Source organism: Canis lupus, chromosome 21 (assembly GCF_011100685.1).
Source record: "Canis lupus familiaris isolate Mischka breed German Shepherd chromosome 21, alternate assembly UU_Cfam_GSD_1.0, whole genome shotgun sequence".
Taxonomy (NCBI): domain Eukaryota; kingdom Metazoa; phylum Chordata; class Mammalia; order Carnivora; family Canidae; genus Canis; species Canis lupus.
The window spans coordinates 6,181,092-6,195,026 of record NC_049242.1 but is presented as its reverse complement, the minus strand read 5'-3'; the positions used below and the strand labels follow the sequence as shown (position 1 = coordinate 6,195,026).

The window sequence follows — 13,935 nt, the reverse complement described above, 5'->3', positions numbered from 1 at the left end:
TAAATATTTAGGAGGAGAAGACAGACTGGGTTGAGGTGGACTTGCCATGAGTCCAGAAGCATCCAGGGAAAGACCAGATGTGCCTTTGGAGCAATCCGAGTCATAGGGAGAGCCCTCTTGAGTTCTTTTGGGGAGGTGGAGCCCTCAGGGGCATGAATTAACCATGTCCTCCAAGGGCTGCTTTACTTTCATCCTCCAAAATACACAAGGCAACAGAGCATTGTCATTTATTGAGCATTGAATTCTTGAGATGCACTTGCCCAAGACAGGGAAGAGCTGAAAAGCATCTGGCTTGTAGGTGCCGCAATTGTGCCCAGAGGGGGAGTGGCCTCGAGGGCCTCCCGCACACATCTCCAGGGTCACCCTTGCCATCCCCGCCCTGGTTCTGTCATTTGTGTTTGAATCCCACGGCCCATCACTTCCCTTGTCCACGCGGTGGGCCTTCCCTGCAGACGCTGGTGCTGAGCGCCAGTGTTGGGAATGGTTCTGCTTTAGACAGAGCCGGCCAGGCCCGCACCTCACTGTGGGGCCAGGCTGCTGACATCCCGTTCTGTTTGGCAGAGAACCCTCTGGGCCACGGGAAGTCCCCTGAGCACAAAAGCCGCGTGAGCAGCGTGCTCCACAAACCTGAGTTCCCTGACGGAGAGATGATGGAAGTTCTCATCTAGTGCTGGCGTCCCTGCTGCATTCTGTGAGGGGACTTGACCAACCTGGAACATGGCCGAGATGGAGAAGAGAGATCAAGAAAGTTGTGGATGAGAAATCAGGAGCGCTTTGAACTGACAAAGACCTTAGATTAGTGAGAACACTTCTGTAAACATTTAAAAACCTACATGACTGAAGATGAGGGGAATGCTGTGGATTCCTATCGCGTATGTTGAGAAGAGAGAAGCTGCATGTAGGTTTGGAAACCAAGAAGTCACCGGAAGTGGGATTTTTACTGTATAGAAAATATATCTCTTGGGGAGGGAGGGTCTATGTACAGCGGCTTTCTAGTTATAAACACATAAACCTGAACATGGATCTTCCTTGAAATACCCCCATTCTCCTTGCCTCTTAGCATGTTGTTGTCGTTTTTTAGAAGAATCTTCCAGAAATCTCCAAGAGCCCATCTTGGCACCAACATAAATGTCACCGTGCCATTGGAGTTTCCTGTGAACATGGCGGGGGGTGGGGGTGGCAGTGAGAACACGTGTCTGTAGGTGATGGGAATTTAGAAGGCGGTTCGCACCCAATTCCCTGCTTGGTTTGGATTTTCAGGAAATGATGAGGCTTCTTAACTTCTGTGGCTGTGGCAGTAAATATGGAAGAGGATGGGAGCGTTATGATCTTGGTGCTCAAACTCCCTAACTGCTCTGAGTTTCATCACTTCCTATGCTTCATTCTCTTTAATTTCACTCTTCTTTTCTTTCACTTCTCCTTGTCCATACCACACGGTGGAATTCCTTAGGTCTGGGATTTATGAGAGCAGAGTCTGATCTCTGTTTAATAGTGACCAGTGGGACAGAGCTGTGTGCTGGCTGCCTGGCCGCTTCCTCCCCCTTGGAGTCACTGGGCTGCAGCTGCTAATCTCCTGGCTGGGGACTAGGTAAGTTTGGATGAGGCGGAAGATTCCGTGGTCACTGCGACATCCTGCATTCAGATCGGGGCTCTGGCTCTTCTCTCATATCTGCTCTCTCACGCAGAGCTTGGCAGCTCCACCTCGGTGCTCTGTTGGGCTGAGACTTTCAGGATTGCCCTCCAGGCAGTGAATGACACTTGACTTGGTGGCCTCCAGAGAGTCACCAGACAGCTTGTACGACGTTCTCGAATCTGTGGCTCATGACCATCATCACCACTCTCCCCAGCCCCTCGCACTGTGGACGAGCACGTAGGTCTCTGTGTTAACACATCAGTGTTTTTCCGTCGTGAACTTGCTTTGTGACTTAGCAGGCCAGGATTTGTACAGTGAAGTCACGTTTTTCGAGGTTTTGGTTTGGGCCAAGTTGACCGGAGTCAGACAGAAGGACCACGTTGAAGATCCAGGAGTGAGTCGGGGTAGTGGGCCTCTTACCCCTGTGCGTGCCGGCATGTCTAACTCCTCAGACGTGGGCTTGCTTTACAGATTTAAGAGGGACTAGATCAGGAAAGAGAAGCTAATCGGGCTGCCACATGTTCTTGTAGGCTCCTGCGGTTTTCCTCCCTCCAGGTCAACTGGATCCTCTTATCCCAGGTCCCCTTCCCTGGGCTTCGTTAAGGTAACAAAGAAAAGGGGCCTGGGTCAGAGACTTTCTCCTGTGACATTTAGGAGCATTGAGCACAATGCTCTGCAGGGAATTTTGCTTGGGTGACTTACCTTAGAGTTGGCCTGTGAGGTGTGAGGCAGGTGGAGTTGTAGTCTCCCCAGATTGTCGTGGTGGGAGAAGGACTGAGGTGTAGACTGGAGAGGGGGAGGGAGGAAATCCGTGGCCTTGGCCAGAGGGGGCACAGTGAGTGGGACATAGCAGGAGCCGCCTCTTCCTGAGCTCCTCTGCGGTGGGCACTGAACTTTGTGCTTTGTGCCTTTAGCCTCCTCTAGTCCTGTCAGGCCGGGAAGCCGGAGCAGTTCTGCAGGCATCAGCAGCCTGCCTAATGCCTGGGGCTGTGTGCATGTGGACGCAGAGGGTGGGGATAGGGCACAGGAGGCCCCATCCCAGTCCCTGTTCCCATCACTTTGGTGAGGGGTAGATGACGGCAGCTCTTTCCCTTAAGGGTATTTTGACCTCTTAATTAATGTTGGAAATGGACCAGGAATGAAAGCAAGGTCTGGACATAGGAGGGCAAGTCTCCTCTGCCTGTCCCTGCAACCCACACCTGGGCCACGGCAAACTGAGCTGTCTCCCCTAGGAATGGGTAATGGTGAGAGCCACAGCCCCGTCTTTCTGCTGTCCCCCGAGCCTCATCTTTCTGCTCCAGCACACCTTTGGCACCAGGTTCCAGGCTCGTGTACGGCCCTTGGTTGCCCCCATCGCCAAGTGTATGGTCAGAGTGCAAACACAGACGTCACCAGTTTTTGGTTGTGCTGTGCTCTTTGGCAGTCTTCTTTCTTCTAACTTGCTTAGACTCTCCCATAAGAAAAGGGACCTCTAGCTTTTAGGTGTGTTCTTTTCTGGGAGATTTCCTGCCATGCCAGGGCCCCCTGATGCTTTTCATGTTCGTAGCTTTCTCGAAGCCTTGCTGGCTGACACGTAGGAGCAAGGGATTGCAAATACCGAGCATCTGCTCTGCAGTTCTAGGCAATTTATAATCATTTATCTCATTTGATTTTCAGAAAAATAAATCCCAGCTCTTTTTTCGTGCTGGCTGTAGGCAAGCAAGGTGGTGAGCATCTTTTAATGAGTCCTTGAGCCATCTGCAGAGCAAGGCCTAGTTCAGCTTTCTTTCACAGTGGAAGAAATGGGCTCAAGGAGCTTCGGTCCCTCCCCAAAGCCTCACAGCAGTGGCATCTGGACGAGGGTCCTGCGAGGGGAGCTGTGCGCCTGTCACAGGCTGCAGCACCACCAACATGGGTCAGAACCATGTTTGAGGCCATGTCTTGGCCCACGTTGGCCTCGTCTATGGTGTGTGCACAGGCACACGCACACACACAAACACAAAGGTACACACACATAGCTGCCACACCTCTCAGAAACTGAGGAAGAAGACCACAGCCCCAGACTCTTAGAATTGCCCATAAACACGAGGAACAGACGGAAGTCTTAGTGTTCCATCATCACAGGGCCACAGAATCCATCTCAAAAACACTTGTGTGTTATCCAGAGGCCTGGACTTCAGGACTTGCCCGTGGGCTCTGATTACGGACCTCACGAGCCGTCTTGGAGTGAAGGGTAAAGGCTTTGGCTTTGTGTGAACACCTGCCAGGGTAATCGGGCTTCTCCCGGGATGGGCCTTCTGGTGGTTTCTGTGTGCTGACCAGGGTATCTTATGGAATAGATGCTACTGGATTCTAGCCACTCATTGCAGAACCTTTTCTTAGCAGTTTCTTCTCTTGGCTTATCTTCCACCTGCCGGAGCTCAGCAGCCAGTGAGGGTGTGGAATCCAGCCCATTCCAGGCAGGCCTGTGGATAGAGAGTGGTAGGGCCCTGTTCTGTCCTGTTCTGCAGGGCTGGCTCTTGGATGTGGCTGCACCAGCCTGGGGTCCAGTCGCGAGAGAGTTGCTCTGTGGGAATCCTGGTCTCGGAACAGAGACTGCAGTGATGTGTTGCTCAGGGAACAGGCTGTGGGATTGGCCACTGCAGAGGAGCTGGCCATCACTCTCTCTCTCCCCCGGGGTCACCCTCAGGCCCCTGTGTCCTCCTGATGGGAAGACAGACCTGCTCCCGGGCAGCCTTCTGACTGGCAGAGACCACTGCGAGCACAGATGTCAGGTGAGGCTGAATGCCCGGGACACAGTGAAAAATAGATCAGGGCTTTAAAAGGTCTCGAAGCAGGGAGCTCATGCATGATGCTCAGGAGCTGATTTTCCAGAACCAAAGTCGTGTTCCAGCCTGTGCTTGAGTCAAAGGGTATGCTTCTGTGTGCTGAGAATGAACTTGCACCCCTGAGCAGAGCAGTCCCGTAGCTGTGGGGAGTGGGAGCCCATGGATACTCTCAAACAGTAAAGCCGTCACGTAGCCACAGAGAACCCAGCCTACAGTCGTCTCCTTCCCACCCCTGAGCCTGGGGCAGCCATAGTAGAGGCTTTAGAAATGTGGTTTTGCTTTTCTTCTTTTTTGCTAATTAATTGATGTGTTTAAAATGTCTTCCTTCAATGTGAGGACTGTTTAATCAGCTTGCCTCTGATGTGTGGCTTGGTGGGAGATGGGCAGAGTAATTAAGAAGCTTCCAGAAAAAAAAGAAAAAAAAAAAGAAGCTTCCAGAAGCTGACCAACTTGGGAGCATTTAAGGTCAGCATTTCAGTAAAGCATTTCTTCTGGAACTAATGAGCAGATTTTTCTCTCTTCCTTTTAAGTAGTATATCCTTTTCTTGTTTAATAATGATATATAAAGACGTGTGCATCTCCGTGCATACGTATGGGTATGACTCCAAGGTTGCGTGTCAGGTTTTCTTTCTTAATATGGGGAAGATCCAAGCATTTCATCTCACCTCTTCCTCAAGCGCTGACCCTTTGGGAGACTCTATGCTGATTGCTGCCCCACTGCCCCAGGAGAAACAGTTGTGAACACCTCTGTTAGAATGGCCTTTGGCACCTGGGACATTTGTTTGATTATCCTTACAGATGAGAAATCTTCATCCTTTGAGGGTGGATTTAAGTTTGGAAATCATCCCAGTTGAACAAATAAAGATGGGTGATGAAAGTCACACCATTTTAGCTTTAAAAAAAGAAAATCCCAAAAATGTTCCTTGGAATGAGTCTTTGGACTCCTAGAGCCTCTTGAAGTGACCACTTCCAAGGACTGTGGTCATCAGTACATGTAACTTCAGGTGGGTTCGCTTTTAAAAATCTCCTCTCTTGCCATGCCTTGTATGTGTTCACCTCTGTGCGTACGCACAGACGGAATGTGTAATCCTTAGTATAGACCTCCAGTGGGTGCTCTGTAAAGCCCTGTAATACTTAAGTGCATGTAATTGTCATGTAACGCGATGACCAAGGTGTTTCTTTGTCATAAAAGCTTGCTTCTTCACAGAATTAAAATACTCTTCTCAAAGTAATGGGGTACATACACAGCATTTTCTCGTATCAGCTCCCTAAACGTCAATGCCCAGTTGTGTGTTTACATGTGATTTTACCTAGGATTCCGGTCCCCTGTAGACACCTGCGAGTATTTATTACAAAACAGAATGTAAGCAAGTGTATCTGCTGTGGTTTTCTTTGCATTAAGGTGTTTTCCCTGGAGGGACCCTGGAGCCGCCTCCTCCACAGGGCACTGACAGAGTCTGTGTGAAATTCTGTGAACCCAGGGCAGGCGCGGGCACCGACCTCAGCCAAAACTCGGATGGCCCTCGGGCCACCACTCACTCCACCCGCCATGTGAGTCATTGCTGTGCATGGTGGCAGCGTGCGGTGTTCCCTCCAGCAGCCTCTGGTGTGACATTCTGGCATCTTCGTCTGCTGGTGTGTATTGAAGGGGGGCGGGCTGCAGAGCTGCACAGCCCAGGTGTGTATGTGTACAGGGGCAGGGGGTGTCCAGGAATGCAGCGGGTCCCCCACGGCAGATGTTAATACTGTTGGTCAGCCAAAGATTTTCCTATTTGCTGCTTAAACTTGTGCCTTAATATTGTATATAATAAAGGGATAAAATGGCCCTTCTTTCTCTCATGCTTGTTCTTTTCTTTCCCAAAAAACGTGTATATGTGATAAGTTTAATGTCACCTTGGGCAGCCAGCGTGGCTCAGTGGTTTAGTGCCACCTTCAGCCCAGGGCCTGATCCTGGAGTCCCGGGATCGAGTCCCATGTCGGGCTCCTTGCATGGAGCCTGCTTCTCCCTCTGCCTGTGTCTCTGCCTCTCTCTCTCTGAGTGTCTCTCATGAATAAATAAATAAATTCTTTTAAAAAAAATATCATCTCGCTGCCTGGAGGCAGTCTCGCTTGCTGTTTTGCTTCCAGAACCATCTAGTACCCCTGACCCCCCACCCCCGGTGGGCCTCGGGGTGCTTCCACCAACACCCGTTCTTGATTCTCAGAAGGAAGTGAGTCATCCGGAGCCCTGGAACTGGTCATCCACCCACTCCCAGCTCTTCTAGACAAATAAGGAAAGGGGAAATGCAGGGAGGCTGGGCTGGGGAGATGGTGTTCCTTTAATCACACAGAGTGTCCTCTTCTGAGGTTCCTGCTTCAGAGCCTGGCAGGGACCACTGTGACTCCGGGAATGGACTCACACGGCTCAGCCTGGGCTGGAGTCAGGTGTGTCTCTGCGCCTCATGATGGACATGGGAGGTGGATCTGCCCGGTTCGTGTCTTGGGGTCACAGGAAGAGGGAGGAGTTGTGGGAGAAAGGAGTCATGTGGTCAACTGGTGAACCCTTGGCAGGAGCCTGGGCAGCTACAGCAGGAGAACAGAATATAAATATGAGAGGCCCCGAGGACCCTGTGAGGGGAGGCCCTAGCATGGGAGGAGCTGCCTCGAAGTGAGCCCAGAGATGGCAGGGGATGAGCCTCTAGTCCCCTAGGAATGGCTGGGGTGCCTTACACACATCACCTCCTCGGTCCTCACAACCTTATCATCCCCACTTTAAAGACAAGGAAACGGGCTCAGTGGTTGAGCATCTGCCTTTGGCTCAGGGTGTGATCTCAGGGTCCTGGGATCAAGTCCCGCATCAGACTCCCTGCAAGGAGCCTGTTGCTCCCTCTGCCTATGTCTCTGCCTTTCTGTGTCTCTCTCGAATAAATAAGTCTTAAAAAATAAAGAAACTGAGACAGAAACAACTTTAAGTAACGTGCAGAAGATGGCAGAGCGGGATTTGAACGCAGGTCCACCTGACCCAGAGCCCGCAGTAAAAGGAGGTAGATGCTGGGAGGCGGGAGAGCTCAAGCTCCCACCTGCTTGGGTTCTACCCTGCCCTGGCTTCCACTCAGAGGGGTTCTCTACAGGAACCCCAGATCTCTGCACCGTGGGGGTGTAAACCGTGCAGCCTATAGGACGAACTATGCATCTCCCCAGCCTCCACCTGTCAGGACCACTCTGGGAAGACGGCCTGACGATGGCTCAGACGGGGCCCCTTCCGAGGCATCCCCTCACCCTGACCTGGTGCTTGCAGCTCGTGTGAGGGTGAGGCACCTCCTGACCTCTGACCTCTCTCAGCCCTTTATGCACCACAAGGGAGAAGCCCCTTCACCCCCAGTCTTGTGTGGCTGCTCCCTGGATTGTACCCTGAAGGATGCCATCTCTGTCCTGAGATCCTGGGCTGGGGCCTTCGCACATGACACAGGTAACAGTGCCTTTTAGATTTCTAGGCTCATCATAATCAGGAGTTAGGTCCAAATGAGAGATGAATCAGGAGCCGTGAAATCCCCTTCTTAAAAAAAAAAAAATGTGATGATGGAATAAAAGGAGCTGTCTGTCATCAAACTATGTTGCTGTTTGATTGTTTCTGTCATCCTTTTATCCAGCAAGGAGGGGACATCCGGTACCATGTCCAGGTGGCCTGAGCTCTGTTGACCAGACGACATTTCGCCTTCCAGACTCTTCCCTTATGGCACCCAGATGAGGCCCTCCCCATCCGGTGTGGATTTCTGTCCAGGTCTCCATGTGCAGACAGAGCATCAGGCTCACAGACTGGGGGGGGTCAGGTAACTTGGAGTAAAAGAATGTGCACCCCCAAGAACACAGCTTCCCATCCTGCTTGGCCTCAGCCCTCTGACTGTGGAGTGAGAGCGGACCTAACAGCCACCAAGCTGGCTCTTGAACGTCGTGGCTGCCACAGCACCAGGCTGGGTGTGACCGTGCTGTCACCTAAGTTTCAGAAACAGGCCTATTCCTCCCCCCCCCCCCCCCCCCCCCCGCCGTTCTCTCCATGTACCATACTGCAGCCTTCGGCTTTCGGGAGTTTTTATTTTTAATTGGTTTATTTTTGTTTGTTTGTTTGTTTATAATAGTTCTAGAGAGAATTGGTAGGCAAATGGCTCATTGGAAAAAAAAAAAACACACTTTTGAGGCTCTTTTTGGAAACCTGGCATTTCCCGCAGAGGCCTACACCGGATGAGAGGCTGGATCCAAGCCTCTGGTCTGTTTGTGAGACACAGACTCACTAGAGTGACCTGACTTCACACAGGGTGAGCCTGGTGGGCAGCACGGGGAGAGGGGACCCTGCCTTAGACACCCCACACGGCCTGCTCTCGGGTCTTGTTTCTCCTTAGCCATGTCCCGAGACCTCGGAGTTCATGGTCCAGAGATGTTGAGTGTAAACAGAAGCGCTTCGGTGTTGCCGTCAGTGCAGTCCTCGACTGTGCTGAGTGATCTGTGTGCCTGGATCCCCAGCCCGGGCTCGCCCCGGTTATCCTGTTACCCTGGGCCCCTCCCGCTCCCCTCCCCCTCCCCCTCCCCCTGTTGGCGGCCCTTCCTGTCCTGTTCGCTGGCCCCCATCCATCCATCCTCACAGCTTGTTCGAGACCTGTCTCAGACGGCCGGAAGCCCCTCCTGCCGCCCCGCAGCCACTCCGTCCTGGACGTGGCCCACGCTCCTCCTCACCCTGCACCCCGCCCCCTGCGGACCTCTGTATCAGGACATTGAGTTCTTCCAGTTGCTCTGAGGCCGGAACTCTTGACACGTCCCATGTCACACTGGGAGAACCCGAGAGGCAGGGAAGTGAAGTCTCTTGCCCCAAATTCAGAGCTTGTGGGTGCTCGGGCTGGGAACCAGAGCCGCGCCACGCTGTTCCCTTCCAGCTTTCTGAAGCTCCGCTGATCACCTCACCACCCCCCTGTCCCCTGGGGCCCCAGGATCAAGCTGCTAAGGCTTTCATGGCCTACACAAGGCCCGCAGCCCCCATCCCCAGGCTGGTTTCTCCCCACTTCCCCTCCCACCCCGCCCTCAGGCCCCTCTGGACACCCCCCCCCCCGGCACCCCCCGTGGCCCCAATCTGCTCTCTGCATTTCCCTTCCCTTCCCGCCCCCCAGGTCCTTTGGCGGGGAGTAGCTTGTTGTCTGCCCCCGTCTTACTCCTTCTTTCAGGTGAGGCTGCAATGCTGTGTCCCCTCAGGGAGCCGGGCCAGATCACCAGGGGCCAAAACAATTGCCCCCCTTCCATCACAAGCCAGTGGCCTTAGGAAAGTTCTCCAAACTTCTCATCTGTAGGATGACTTGGAGCAGGTACCATGTCTGTTTCTTCACTGCTGGGAATCAGGGTCTGGCCCGGGTCGTGACACCTAGTAGGTGCTCGAGTATTTGCTGACTGACTCCGGCCTAAGGACTTGGTGAGAGGAGGGTTGTAAGGAGCCCGCGAGGAGGAGGCCAGAGGGCAGATGACCGGCTCGCCTGCGGCCCGGGCGTCGTCAGCGACGCTGGCTGCTCTCCACAGTAGATGCTCGGTAAAATTGAGCCAAATGTGAATTATCCCAAGCTGTTTATTGCATGTGTTCAGGGATTGTTTTCAGGGAACCTGGAAGAGGAAACTGAAGGGAAACCTTACTTAAAAATGATGCAAGTAATACATGTTTGTTACAAAAACAAATGATACAGAAGTGTACAAAATGAAGCCACTCCCTCTCTAACCCCGGAAACCGTTAACAGTTGTATACTACCATATAGAGAGGGTTTTATTTTTTTAAGGTTTTATTTATTTACTCATGAGATACACGGAGGGAGAGGCAGAGAGACATAGGCAGAGGGAAAAGCAGGCTCGCTGTGGGGAGCCCGATGCGGGACTCGATCCCGGGACCCCAGGATCACGCCCTGGCTGAAGGCAGATACTCAACTGTTGAGCCACCGAAGTGCCCCATATAGAGAAGTTTATAGATCTGTATGAATGGATATTAATTTTCAAAAGAAGGTCGTGCTAATTCGTCCCACTTTCTGCTTTCATTCAACAAGAGATCGTAGGCAGATTTCTCTACGGACTTACATACGTCTGTCTTATTATCTTTGGGGGCTGGGTAGCGTTCCTTTGTATGGAAGAGGGGGGATTTATTGAAATCTGGGGTGTGCCCCTTTGCTGTCACCCAGCTTCCCCACGCCATTCCCCCAGCAGTTAAGGGAGAGCTGAGCATGGGGACGATGGAGAGAGGTCCAGTTGCTCGTCTAAGAGGCCAGAACTTGCACTATATGTCAGGCTTGACCAAGTGTGGCCTCTCGTTCCTCAGTGCATCAGAGCCTTTCCACTTGCCTATCCAAGCACAAATTGGTGAGTAATGTCATGATGACATTGGAGTCCCAGGGACTTGACCGTGCCATGGCCCCAGCTTCATGGCTCAGGCTCAGCCTGGCCTGGCCTGTTTTCTATCCAGAAAACCTCAGACTCTGACTGAGGGACTGATTTTCCATCCAATATTCTACCTTCTGACCAGGAGAAGAACACATTTTCCTGGCATAATCAAGTCAGAGCTAGCCGCAGTCTGACTTTGTTCAGGGACGTTGATGGCATCGATCCCTCCCTTGTCCCTGGCACTTTAATTTTGCAGAGTGTCAATCAGACTTTTACAAATATTTAGCTTTTAGGAGAGCCTGTAAACAGAACCCCAATGCATGATTCACTTGTCAGTGTACTCGGAAAGTTAATAATGGACCCAGCACATTGCAGATCCTGGGGAGGAGAAGCCAGAGGGTACAAGTTGCTCTGGAGAGCCCTGCCCTGAGAACTGGCCACCTACTGTGTGCCAAGCATTTAACGGTCATCGCTGCGCTCCTCAGCACAGTGGGCGCTGGGAGATCAGGGCAAGGAAGCAAATGACTCACAGTCCAGACTTAACCCACGTGAGTGCCACCCTTAGTCGGGTGATGAAAAGTCACGATTTTCCCACTGTCTCCTGCATGTCTAAGTCTAAGGTCAGGAGATAAGTACAGAAAAACCATTTGTTCTTTGTCCATCCTTGTGGGGGTGTATACACCAGGATCCCTGAACACACACATTAAGACCCTGCCACCCTTGGTCCATGGAGACAATTTGGCTGGTGATGCCCAGCCATGCTCATAGTCCCAGCCCCAAGGTGGGAGCAGACTGAGACACCACCAGAGTTGGCATGTGGCAGCCTCTCAGGTGGGACACATTTAGAGAGCCCAGACCAAATCTGGTCCCCGTCGTGTGAGCTCTGAGGGTGCCACCACCACCAGCAGGGGCCATCTGCTGTCCTGTCCTGCTGAGACCCCCTGAGAGGGGTCTGGCCAGAGCCAGTGGTAGTCTCTGCCCTCCTTTCTCTCCCATCTATTTGTCTTCTCCATCTCATTTTACTTGGAAGGGAAGTAGTCGGGGGCGGTAGCCATAAGTATCTTTACTTATTTTTTAAAAGTTGTGTTCTTTAGATGTCAACAGTTTATATCCTGACAAATAAAACCCCCTTCCCCGTTTCTTCCCTCTCACTGCTACTCTGCGCATGTTACACCTTCCCAGGCATGTGCCACTGATGCTGCCAAACAGAAGTAACACACAGAAATGCAAAGCCGGCCCCTTCTCCAGTTGTCTGTGTGTCTGTCCCCCTCGGCCTTCCCTTGCCCTCCCAACACAGTACGGTCCTGACCAAGGGGCAGTGTTGGGAGGGCAAGAGGAAAGTCCATGGTGTCAGGACTTCTGGAAATGACCAAACCAAAAACACCACCACCCACATCTGTCCAACAATGCTGGGCATCCAATGAGTGGCCGATCAATGCGAAGTGTCTACATCACATTTCGTCTACATTGTGTCACAAATGCCTGCAAGTGTAGCATCCCTCCTCCTGTGCATAAGGCCTTCCTTCTAAAGAGCCTATGGATGTCTTTTTTTGGCCGGTAGCACTGGCTAGAGACAGCTATCAGGATTTCTTTTTATCCAGCTGGGAGAAACCAGGCAGGAAAGTGGGGGCACCTTCCCAAGGTCATGGTGAAATGCCAACAGAGCCAGCTTAGAGCCAGGCTCTCCTGCAGCCCGCTTAGCACATGTTGGGCAGAGCGGCCCATCTGTGCTTATGCCGTGTGGGCATCAGTCTCTCCAGAGCTCTGCACCCTTCCCCACCTGGGGATCAGGGAACTGAGAAGTGATGGGCTTGGTGTGGGTTGGTCAGGCAATCACCTAAGGAGGGCTTTGTGTCCGACTTGTATGTCTAAAGAGCCAAGCAATCTCACAAAGGCGTCACTCCAAACTCGGGAGCTGGAATGTCTCCCGGTGGCAGAGCCAGGAGGGCTGGAGCCAGTGCTGTGAGATCACAATGGGAAATGCTTGGGGACTCATCTGCCAGCCTCCAAAACCATGGCTTTACAGCAGGGTTGAGAGGAGGACAGCTGTGGCCTGCTGCATGGCAGGTGGCCATCCCCAGGGATAATGGAGCTGATGGCAAATTCGAGTAACTCACACTGAGAAACATGCTTGAATGTGACACATGTCCACACAGCGGTTCGGTACACCTTCGTCGCATTAAATGAAGGCGGCAAAGGCGAATAAGATGTACACCTGCCACCCCCACCCCCAGCTCACAATCTAGGTGAGAAGACCAGGGGGGACCACAATACAGTGTCAACCACCGGCAGGTTGGACAGGCTGCTCGTGGTCTGGAGGAGAGGGCAGTGGGGAAGCAGATGAGTTGTGAGTTGAACTTGGATGAGGGAGAGGAGACAGGCCCGAGGCTGGGGGCAACAGGAGCAGCAGGTGCAGAGGCTGGGCATGCTCACGACACAGGGCTCTGCTCTGCAGGAATGGGATCCAGTCAGTGCTATGTTACAGAAGGAGAAAGGACTGCAGAGTCCACACTAGTAGGAAGGGACATATGGGCACCAGGTGTTTAGTCTTTATGGCCATAACAGTTACCCCAAAACTTAGCAGCTTAAGAAAACCGTTTACTGTGCTCAAAACTGCAATTTGGGCAGTGCTTGGTGGGGCTGGTTCATCTCTGCTTGGCCTGTTCGGGGCTCAAAGGAGACACACACCCGTGGTGTCTGCACAGGGTCTCTCTGGAGGGCAGCTGCAGGGTAGCTGGACTTCCGACACGGTGGCCCAGGGCATCAAAGGCACAAGTGGAGGAGTAGTGAGCCAGGCAGAAGATGGATTGCCCTTTCTGCGCCGGCCTCAGAAGCCTCACGGAGCCTCTGCCACCACAGCTCTTCATCGAGGCGGTTTCCAGGACCTGCGGGGCCTCCGGCGGAGCGGGAAGGGCAGGGTGCCTTTAATCTCTTCTGGTGGAAACGGCAGCGTTCTGGAAGAGCATGAGGGATCAGAAGTCTTGCTATTGTGTGATCACTTTGGGAAATAAAGAAAGTCTGCCGTGCTGACACAGGCCAGGCCCAGCACCCAAAGTTTAAACACATTTTTCTCATTTTATTCTCCCCTCTACACAAGAGGTAGGTATTATCCTACGC

The 13,935-nt window shown here is 52.5% G+C and overlaps 1 protein-coding gene and 1 long non-coding RNA gene across 11 annotated transcripts in view; both read left to right on the top strand.

The window, feature by feature from the left end:
• The window catches only part of AMOTL1 (angiomotin like 1), a 170,596-nt gene extending 164,330 nt beyond the window's left edge, over positions 1-6,266 (top strand). For all 10 annotated transcript variants that reach the window (XM_038568285.1, XM_038568280.1, XM_038568281.1 and 7 more), the window contains one exon: positions 562-6,266. In XM_038568285.1, the coding sequence (XP_038424213.1) occupies positions 562-668 (107 nt within the window). In that variant the 3' untranslated portion in view covers positions 669-6,266. The remainder of the gene's footprint in view (positions 1-561) is intronic.
• Positions 6,267-9,090: 2,824 nt separating this feature from the next.
• LOC119864944 lies at positions 9,091-13,935 on the top strand. The gene is made up of 3 exons (XR_005375480.1): positions 9,091-9,264; positions 9,662-9,767; positions 13,524-13,935. It is a non-coding gene; the product is annotated as an uncharacterized LOC119864944 (long non-coding RNA).